Source organism: Psittacula echo (assembly GCF_963264785.1).
Source record: "Psittacula echo genome assembly, chromosome: 10".
Classification (NCBI taxonomy): Eukaryota; Metazoa; Chordata; class Aves; order Psittaciformes; family Psittacidae; genus Psittacula; species Psittacula echo.
Window position 1 is genome coordinate 8,839,952 of NC_137741.1, and position 11,222 is coordinate 8,851,173.

An 11,222-nucleotide genomic window follows, 5' to 3' on the forward strand; every position below is an offset into this window, starting at 1 on the left:
GGGTGAGTGAGGGAGAAGAACAACCCAGAAATTATATCAGTTACGATGGATTTCTTGCTCTGAAAAAAGTTTTAAACCTCTGTGATAAATATTTTTATATATATATATATACACACGACTTCACCACCACCATTTGAACATTGCTTTGGAATATAGATAGTAGAACATAAAAATTAAATCTTCAGTGATACACATCAAAAGTTAATGTGTGCAATGTTAAACTCAGCTTTTCTTGGTCATATTTTGAAAGAATTAAAAGGGGAGAACTTGACTTTTTGATTCTGGATGATTTTTTTTCCCCAAATAGTTGTAAGTAATTTATACTTCTGAGGAGCTTAAGCCATACCTGAATGTTTACCCAAATGCGTTTGGTTTGCCTTTCAACCCATACTCTCCAGACGCAGTTGCTTTCCATGTACTAGACTTTATTTTGGCAGATACAGTGTTACTGATTGTTTGAGAGGGGGTTGAGCAACAACGCGCAAATTATCTCCTGAGTGTTTGGCAAAGAGAGCAAAATAGACAATATTGGGAGGCAATAGCACGGAGCTGCCGAGTACTTTAGAGGACATCTGGGAGTTTCAGTGTATTGATAAATCAGTCCTCAGCTTTTAATAGCTTTTACCAGGAATTCTCAAGCTCGTAACAGTTTGTCTCTTTATGGACGCGCATTTGGATCGTAAGAGCTGCATTCCTTCCTACTCCGCTGAGGTGCGAGTGATGAAAACCAGACCAGTGCCTTCCGTTCGCGGTGTTCGGGTAAGTAGCGGGCCGGTGCCTGCAGTGGGGTTTCTGTCAGCCAATCTCGCCATGTTTCAGAAGTCCCAACGACCGTGCTCTGAGCTTCCTGCTGCCCCGTCCAGTCCCGGGAATGGTGCTTGCTGTTTTGAACCGTGCTCGGGACTCGCAGGGAAGAGCCCTTGCTGCCCATCACGAGCGCCCTGGCTGAGCGCCTGGCTCTGTACAGGCGGGGTGGGAGCCGCGGCTGCCCTGCGCTTCCACCATTAGCAGCTGGGCTGGCAGCGGCGGGCGCTCTTCGGTGGGGCTGCTCGTACACCCGGGCGCCCGCGGCACCGCCGGGCCGGCGTGGTGCGGGTCGCGGTATGGCCGCCGTGTTCCTAGGCAGCAGCGGGGAATGGAACCGTGGGGCCCCGGAGACCCCGCGAGGACCGCGGTGCCCCAGCAAAGACCCGGCCAGGAACTGCTCCGGCCCACGGCAACTCCACCCTTGGCTCGGCCGGCGCCTTCCGGGGCAGCGCTGAGGGACCCGGAAGTGCTCTTGGCGAGCATCGGTAGCTCTGTCTCCCCTAGCAACGGCGGCGGGGCGCCCGTAGCAACAGGGCCGCCATGCCGGTGTGGCTGCGGGAGTACAGCTGGCGGCAGACCGGCTCCGTCGTGTACCTCTCTCTGCCCTTGCGCGGCGTTCGGGTCACCCCCGCCAACATCTTCTGCACTGAGCAGTACCTGAAGGTGGGGCGGCCTCGTTCCTCTCACGGGCCTTCTGTCGTGAAGCATTGCTGCTTGAGATGTGTTGCGCCTGTGGGCCTGTGCCTTGGTGTAACTTCATAGCACTGTTAAAAAGAACACGCATAATACATCACGGCAGAGCTGTCAAATTTATAATCTTTTATAATTGTTAATCTATAATCTCTTTTTTGCTGCAGACTGTTAAATATCTTTCCTACTAGATAGAATGGCTTTACCCCTCACTGATTGTGCTTCTCTGTACTACTGCTACTCAGTAGGCGCCAGCTGCCTTTTCTCTCATAAATGGCCAGAAGAACCAATTTTTTCAGTCTCCCTTACCTGATCTAATAAAATGTGTAACCTCCGTACTGGATACTAAGCAAAATAGTTGTGCCAATAGCATGTGTTTCTTGAGGTTTACTGTATGCTTATACTCAGTATTTTGAATATGTGGGGTTTAATTAAAAATTGTAAATATCAGTACAAATTAATTATACTTTTATAGGTAAGCATCCCTCCCTTTTTATTTGAAGCCATTTTATACGCTCCTATTGATGAAACAAACAGCACAGCAAAGATTGGAGATGGCATCATTTTCTTCACTTTGTATAAAAAAGAAGAGGCCATGTGGGATTCCCTGACTATAGAAAATGGTAAGTTCTCTACTGTGAACAGTAGATTGTGTGTAAGAAACCTAAACTGTGCCAAGACTTTGCGAACCATAATAAGCAATGTGAACTTCAGCTGCTAGATATCTGCTAAGTTAAACCTTGTTGTTCATTGTAAAAAATAGAAAGTATGTGAAAATAGAAAAAGAACATCCTCTGGGTCTAGTGTGCACAAAACAAAACAGTGTTTCTTGTAAAACTTACATTTTACATGTACGTGAATCTTAGTTTTTCATTTTTAGAGATAGAGAGTGCTTTGTGGAATTTGAACCAGGTTGTGTTTTCCCAGACAAGGCAGCAAAAGGAATTCTGGGTTTATGAACATGGTGCATAACATTAGAACTTAAGGCCTAAATTATTGGAATAGTTTTTATTTGTTTTTTAAGATAACAAGGAGAAACTGCAGTATCTAAGAGAGAATGCTGTTCTAAAAGCCCATGAAAAGGCAAAAGAGGAAACAGAAGCAAAAAAAGTTAAAAAACAGGAACACAAAAAGTATGCTTTGGAGGCCACAATGAAGGTAAGCTTAGAAGGGAATCTGCAAGATTCATCCATGTAACCATTTATCAAGTGATCTGGCGGCTGCTTGGTTAGTTAAAAAAGATGAGAAGCACTCATTTTTATTACAGTGGTGGTGAACTTTGTTATTTCTTTGTACTTAAAACATAGGTATTAGCAAATATGAAAATTATACAGAAAAAAAATACTTAGAAGTTGTAATTTTCCCTTAGTAATACTAATGAAAACTTTTGGTGAGGAGCTCAGATTTTTGTCAGTTGAAGGAGACTGCAGTCATGAGGCAAAATTGTAATCTTTTGTGGCCTTTTCATAAGCACAAGTGTTAAGTCATTTAGTACTGTCAAAAATACTGGTTATTTTTCTTAATCTTGGTTATTCATTGTTACGTTTTATACCAGACTTGCTGTTCATTGCCTTTGGTGTTGTGTGTCTTTAACGTTCTGTGTTTATGTGCATTTTAAGGTACAGTCTTCAAAATTTCAATGTACATAAAAAGCCTGATCACTTCAGTTGTGTTTAAAAGGGTCTTTTTAAAGTATACAATGAAATTTTAACATTGCATATGCAATTTGGACCAAAATGAACTGCAGTTAGGGACTTTCTTAGTAGCAGTGTTGTACCTATTCTATCTATGTAGTAATTTCAGATAGGAGAAAAAAGAAATAGTGTATTAAAATCAAACCATATATTTTACGTTTTGCATATTGCAGACAGGTGCCTTGGATTATGGCTAGGATTTTCCCTGTTTACAAGTAAAACTTGTTTCTGAATGTTTTTGGGTCATACCTTAGTAGTGGTAGTAACAGTTAAGAGATACAACTTCTAAAAACTAATCAGAGGTCTTTACTCTCCCAGTCACTATGAGTGGCTTCCATAACTCTGCTTGTACAATCACATCAATGATGACACTGTGCTCAGGATATGGAACTGGGAAAGTAATGGTAACTTTTACTTGGTCATCATATTATTAGCAGATGTTACATATCTCAGGTTTATCATTCAAACAGCTAGAAGAAGCAGAAAGAAAAAGAATTGAAGATCTGAAAGAAAAGGAGAGACAGAAGGTCACAAAGGAGTTGGAGTTATGGAAAAAACAGCAAGAAGATGCTGAGAAACAAAAGAGGGTACAAAAAGGAGGGAAACTACATCAAGAAGTAGAGCAACTAAAGGAGAGGAAAAAGGAAAAAGTGGACGAAACTAGGATTCTTAATGAAGGAACTTATGAAACCAGACTCAAACCTACTAAAGGTTGTCATGCTGAAGTGTATTTTATTGTTCTTTACAGTGTGGGTATAACTATATTCCTAGATGTTTCTAATTCATCATTTATCTTTGTCTCCACCATACTGATCTAATTCTCTTAGTTTGCAGTTATTTTGGTGTCTTCATTTTCAGGTAATTTATTGAGCTAAAGCATGTGAGTTCTTAGCTCTTGTTTAAGCCTTTGGAAATACAAGGGCAGGTTTTCTTCTAAGCTTTAGAAAAGTAAACCAGAAAACCTTTCTTACAGTGTAATGCAGGCTTTTGGAGGGTGGAATTCATGTTACCAAAAGTAACCTAATTGCTGGTTTTCAAAGAAACATGCAATCTCCTTTCACTCTCTCTATCCCACGACTTGGCCCCACAGAGACCCATTTCAGGGAGCTAAACCAACAGAAAGTATTTAATTTTTGGTTGTTTTGTTTGTTTTGGTAAGGTTAGTTTTAGCTCTTGCAGTTGCCCTGTCAGAGACTCATGCAAGTGCCAGAGATAGTGGTGTAAGAGGAATTCAAGTTCGTTTGTGACAAACAGCATAGCCAGTAAATAGACGGCATTACATAGCAAGAACATACTTTTTTTTTTTAACCTTCTTTTCAAAAGAGCAAGTCTAAACCTTTCTCAAGCTAATAGAAGTTTTGTTCTAATGCTCAGAATTTCCGAATTAGGTGTACTTTGGACTTTGGAAGAAAACAAGAGAAACCTCTTTTGCTCCAATTTTCATTTCCAGTACTACAATTCTTTTCACAGGTCATGGTTCCTGTAGTATGTTTTCAGAAAACTTAAAGGAGGAACAGTTACCAGCTCCTCGATCTGCTGCTACAATTAAAATCAATTTTACATCACGAGTTTTCCCTACAGCTCTGCGAGAATCCCGTGTTGCAGAAGAAGAGGAGGTAAGGATTGCTCTCTGGTTTAGTACAATGCTTCTACCGTCCTCCAAGGTGAATTATTTACCATGTGCTCAGCAAGTTGACAAAGATGGTACATGTGCCAATATTCTTATCTTCCAAGGAAGATTGTATTATTTAAATTGAGATTTAAAGAAACACTTTTATATAAGAAGTATTTTCACTAAGCATGTGATTGTGCCGATTAATAAATAGCATGTTCCCTTTTCTGGGAGGGGAAAAAAACCCAACACAGGAGTGTTAATTTAATTCCTTGAAGTACAGCATTTGAAATATCTATATATATATACTTATATTTAAGATTCTTCAAGTTCTATCTTCTTAAAAAAACCTCACTGTTAGCTCTTCTGTGCTCTATTGAGTGAACACGAGTCATCTTGGAGCTCCAAAACAAGCAAGCAACAAAAATGTATCAGTGATGCAGTAATGTTGCTTCTTACATGGTAATAAAATATTTGGGGAAAATTGGAAGTTTTTTTTCACATCTGACATTATAAAATATTTCTCCCTGTCCAAATTATGTGGCCAATAGAATTCTTTTGATAAGAGTGAGTTAAGAGATGAAAGCAAAATTCTTTTTTGGACCTGAATTTTGCTTCAGAAGTACTACTTGCACATTGTATATTTACAGTGGCTACGTAAACAAGCAGAAGCTCGAAGAACAGTAAGTGCTGATTTGTCTGAGCTGGAAGATTTAGAAGAAGAGGAGAAGAATCCAGATTGGTTAAAGGACAAAGGAAAGTAAGTTAGATTTGAAGATATATTTAAATGAGTAACATAGTCTATGTCTGTTACTTAGTTTTGATATTTTCTATTTATTCTAGTCACAGGTGGTGAATGTCTGCATAGTAGAGAATTTATTGACAGCTTATGGGGTTTGAATCTGATAAAGTCATGAGATGCAATTGCTGCAGCTCATGATAGACAAAATCATTGTGAACACACGGTGCATATTTTTGGTTTGATGTGCAAGGTCTGACAATCAGATACATGGCTTTCAGGATTAGTCCTGCCTCTGCCTAGATGTGTCTGCCTCTTACTGGTCTTACTGTTCTTCCATTGCTCCTAAGAAATTACTATTTGTGTATCTATATGCTATATTGTCAGCATCACATGTGACTGAACTGCAGCTATGTTGTTCTCAGAAAAGGCTATAAATGGCCATTTCCAAGGGAAAAGCAACTAAAACGTCAAATTTTTGAAAATGAATTGGAACAATAAGTGGGTATTTCTTTTGTGATTTATCACCTTGTTTAAAGTCTATGTTTCATTTTTTGTTTTATACTTAGCAAAATGTTTGCAATGGGAAACTATCTTGCAGCTGTAAATGCCTATAACCTTGCAGTAAGGCTAAACAATAAGCTTCCCCTGCTATACCTGAATCGTGCTGCCTGCCACCTTAAACTGAGAAATCTCCATAAAGCTATTGAAGATTCCTCTAAGGTAAAAATATGCAGGTTCTCAGACTGCCATCTTATACGTGGTTGTGATTTATTACTGCAATGATTGTGTTTCAAACCCCCAAACCATGCTTCCAAACACTTGGGAAGAATGGCCTATGTTGACTCAATACATGTTTCTTTACAAGTAAAATATTTTAGGAATATATACACTTGGAAAAAAAAAAAAAACAACAAAAAACCAAAACAAAAGAAACTATAGAGAGAGATCTCACTTGTGTTATGTTGTGGTGTTCTTCATTTTGTGGAAAGAAAATAAAAAAGGTGGTGGTGATGAGGAGGATAACTTAAAAGAAAAAAACCCCAAACAAACCAGCCATTTTTAAAGAAGGGCTGCATTATCTTGATATTTTAGCAGCCATTATTTGTGCAATGAGAAAGGAGTGATCTTAAGTGGCACCTGAATAGTTTGGAGACAGTTTTCCTAGAATTATTATTTTTTTAAGTTATTATTTTTTTAACTAAGTTTGAACTTCTTGAGGCTTGAAACTTGAGTTTTTTCCTAGGAACTGCTACTACTACCAAAAAAAAGGCAGCTTTTCTAGGGCTGCCTTTTTTTTTTTTCTGAGTATATAATATCATGTATGACAATAGAATACATTATTTGACTGTAATAAATGTTTAAGACAGTATTCGTCAGTTTTTAGCCATGGCAATGAAACTATATTTAGCAAACTGCGGGGTAACAGATACAAATCTTAATGACTAGATTCACAAGCCATGTAGTTAAATTTGAATAGTTATTTTCTATTTGAATAGTTATTATGTTACTGTATAATCATAGTAATTGAGAGGAGTGTGTGTAAATGAGAAAAAAACAAACTGAGGCAAAATCTCCCTCTAAATATTTTGTGTGTTTTCGTTTGTAAAGGCACTAGAACTGTTGACACCACCTGTTCCTGATAATGAGAATGCTCGAGTAAAAGCATATGTGAGACGTGGAACAGCGTTTTGTCAGCTGGAATTATATACTGAAGGTAAGACCTCGGTTTTGTGTAAACATGCATGTGAATTTATAGTGACACATAAGTAATTCTGTTTAGCTCAGTGAGACTGCTCACACCTTTATTTTTTTCAGGAGAGTCGTTAAAGGCGGCCTGTACAAAGTAGGTCTCTTCATTACGAACCTTTATAACACATTCCTTCTTTTTTTAATTTATTTAAAAATATTTACTGGCTAATTGCAGTTCCACTTCAAACATCTTAACAGTTTTGAGAAAATTGATTGTACTCCTAATTTGAGGTGTACAAACTAGTTTTTGCATTGAGGAGTTTAGTGGGTTATGTATCCTCTGTTTGGTCTCTTGGGTCAGTCTTTCTGTGCATAATGGCCAACTAATGACCATAGCAGCTTGGCGGCTGTAGAAAGTATTAGTGAAGAATGAATGATAGGTTGGTGATGAGATATTTGCACTGGGAGGCAGTGAAATGTAGGATGCAAACTGATACGAAACTAGGTTGCAGCAATTTTGCTATTCATGAAGCCATGGTTTATTGGTTTTGAGATTTTATTTACAGTATTTCTAACTATAGAACAAAGTAACCTAAAATAACCTGACATATTTCTAAAATATTTGCTTGAGAAGTGCTTAGTAACATACCTCGCTAAAAATATGCATGGAACCCGTGCTGGTCAGCAAAATGTTTCATCAAGTATGTGTGATTTGTGTGAAAATACCTGAATTAAGTGTATCTACTGAGCTCTCTAAGAATATCAGTTTAATTTTGTAAGGCAAAAAGTTAGAAAAATTGGAAGTTGATAGAAAGTAGAAGGTGAAGAATATTTCAAATGTCAGGAGTGAAATACTAACCTTTTCCCATTGATTACTTTTTTCACCCTATGAATCACTTTGTCATTCCCTTACAGCTTCATTTGCACTTGGAAACCTGTATTTTACTTCCTGTACTTAAGGTTTGCTTTACCCCCGCCCAAGCTCTAATATTCACAGTTCATGTCTTTTATTTCTTGTTTTCATGCACTTTCCATCTGTCTTTCATTTTTTCACTCTTCTGCAGAAGACTTTTGAACACTCCCCTCATGCCCATGTGTATATGTATATATGTGAATGAAGAGGCACTGTTTTCGTGTTTCTGTACCTGAAAATGTTTACGTAGTAGAGTGTTTCTACTAAAATGTTCTGCAAAATAATATAAATAAAATATAAATTTATTTACTGACAAAAGTTAAACCTAGTGTCATTTCTGCATGTAACTGGGGAGCACTTATTTCTGGTTAACTGCTAAAGAAGATGCTCTTGTGTTATTGATTGACATTCTTATTACTGTGTCTGTATTAGGTCTCCAGGATTATGAAGCAGCTCTCAAGATTGATCCTAAAAATAGAACTATAGAAAAAGATGCTGAGAAGATTCGACACCTGATTCAAGGAACAACACCAGATTCTTAATTTAAAAAACAAAAAAGGTACTTTTTGGCAGAGGTGCCTTTTAAGGGCATCAGAAGGAATCTTAATTCTCTTAATATGTTGTTAACTAGACATTTTTCTGTTTCATCCAGAACACCTACAGAATTGGTAAAAGATTGGATATATGAATTACTGTTTTTTTGAAAGTATAGTATTGTAACAAATACTATTATATATATATTTGATATCATTTTGGTACAAAGTTGACATAATTTGGCTTTCTGTGAAATATTGGTGGGTTGAATATTAAAACATGCTTTTGGTACTTGATTTAAAGTTACTCATAACTAAATGAAATATTTGTCTGTATCCATTGAATCTAGACTGTGAGTTTTGAAACAACTTCAGTAGCTCTGTATAGTCAGCACCTTTTAACTTGTTATCTTTCTATTCTCCACCAAAGCTGAAACGGTTGTGTGTTTTATGGTTGTGGTTATCTGCTTTCCTCTTTTCTTATTGTTCATAGTGTTTGACACATCTGAAACTAAGACAGTGAATTTAGATATTCTGGAATCTAATTTGGCAAACCTCTACCTGTAAGCATAGAGGTAGATTTTATGTAGTGCAGAACGTCCTTTTTAACATTAAGTAATATACATTGAATATTTTCAGACTATTTGGAAAAATTTGTTTGGACTGACCAAACAAGGTAAGTGGAACAATTATAAACCTGTGGCATTCTATTATAGTGTATCAGTAAATTAATCCTGTGATAAATTTTTTTATCAATGACTATGACTGACTTCTTCCATCCTGCTACAGTTAGTAACCTTATGGTGCAGCTGTAAAGAATATTCTGAATAAAACCATTGTTATTTGCATGAGAATATATATTTTTCTTGAGCTATTATTTTAATCTGTATTCTGTTGACACTGGCCCGTATCTCAGGAATACTGGAGTGATTAAAGGTTCTCAAAAATGGGACCATCCTGGTGAGGTTACAAGTGCTGTAAAATGACGCAAAATGTAACACTGTGCTTTAAAGTCCTGCACTTGTTCTGGACAGTGGAACAATGTAATACAGAATTGTATTGTGTGTATATATGTGTACATATTTGTTAGCATTTGTATTACTGTGACAACCTGAAACACTGGGCTTGAGTGGTTCTGTTTTGTTAGGCATTCTATCCTAATTGTGACCATTTCAACTACACTCTTTCAGTAGCTGTTCTAGCAGACTTGTGAATTTTCCACATCATCCTGTTTTGGCTCCAGAGCCTATTAGGACAATCTGTATGCATCTGTATAGGCCAGTTGTATTGTAGTGGTTTGTTACAGCTACTCAAGGCTGTTTTTTTCCTGTAGGTAGGCAACTTTTTCTATTGCTATGAAATAGAAACAGTGCCCTCTTTAAAGGTTAGGGAAGCAAATGTGCTTGGTGGCATGAACAGTATCTGCCTGTTTCATCTGATTGCATTGGGATTGATGGGTGTTAAACTTATGACTTCAGTACTTGAGCTGATGATGTGTACACCATGTCGAAGTCATGCTTTCTTTTGGTATTAGTGTCCTGAGATGTAGAAATGTGGAGACTGACTTTAAGTTTTGAAAACAGAAAATACTGTAATTAAAACAAACCTTCAGGTCAATGACTCTTGTACTTAACTCTTTCTAAAAATTGGAGTTCCACATTTATGATACCAGTTTTGTAAGTTTTATTTTTGTGGGTTTAGGTCAGATGGAAAGATGGGCTACATCCTTTTTGATACATCTTATTCAACCCACATGCTAGTTGTGGCTGAGATTGAGTTAATTTTCTTTACAGTAGCTGGTATGAGACTGTGCTTCAGAGCTGTGCTGAAAACAGTGCTGATAACAGGGGTGTTTTGGTTACTGTTGAGCAGTGCTTACACAGTGTCAAGGCCTTTCCTGCTTCTCACCCCACCAGTGAGTAGGTTGGGGGTGCACAAGAAGCTGGGAGGAGGGGGACTTAGGGGATCCTGACTGACCCAGGGGATATCCCAAACTGTATGGCATCATGCCCAGCATACAAAGCTGGGAGAAAAAGGAAGGGGGGAAGAGATGTTCAGGGTGATGATGTTTGTTGTTCCAAGTAACCATCAGGTATGGTATGCTGAAGCCCTGCTTTCCTGGAGATGACTGAACACTTGCCTGCTTATGGGAAGTGGTGAATGAATTCCTTATTTTGTTTTGCTTGTGTGCACAGCTTTTGCTTTACCTGTTAAATTGTCTTTATCTCAACCCATGAGTTTTCTCACTTTTACTGTTCTGATTCTCACCCCCATCCCATTGGGAGTGAGTGGCTCTGTGGGTCTGAGTTGCCAGCTGGGGTTAACCCATGACAACCTGGCAAAACCTAAATAAATCAGATACTGACAGTTATTCCTAGAATGATTGAAAGAAGATTTGTTTTCTTAAAGCTACGTGTCTAAGTGTATGACAAAAAGGTGGAGATCCATTTTTAGAGTACACTGGAAATGGGGATAATCATAAACCCTACTTCTGTCAATGGCAGTGTTTAAGTATCTTGAAATGACCCGTAAGTAAGGGTTT

General features: G+C 38.0%; 1 protein-coding gene across 1 annotated transcript; it reads left to right on the plus strand.

Moving 5' to 3' along the window:
* Window positions 1-1,347: 1,347 nt before the first annotated feature.
* On the plus strand, window positions 1,348-8,689 carry DNAAF4 (dynein axonemal assembly factor 4; the record flags this gene model as incomplete). The annotated part of the gene is made up of 9 exons (XM_080626707.1): window positions 1,348-1,470; window positions 1,973-2,120; window positions 2,522-2,655; window positions 3,662-3,902; window positions 4,662-4,807; window positions 5,454-5,563; window positions 6,112-6,265; window positions 7,154-7,259; window positions 8,580-8,689. The coding sequence occupies 9 exons, from the start codon at window positions 1,348-1,350 to the stop codon at window positions 8,687-8,689; spliced, it is 1,272 nt and encodes a 423-aa protein (XP_080482833.1).
* Window positions 8,690-11,222: the final 2,533 nt, after the last annotated feature.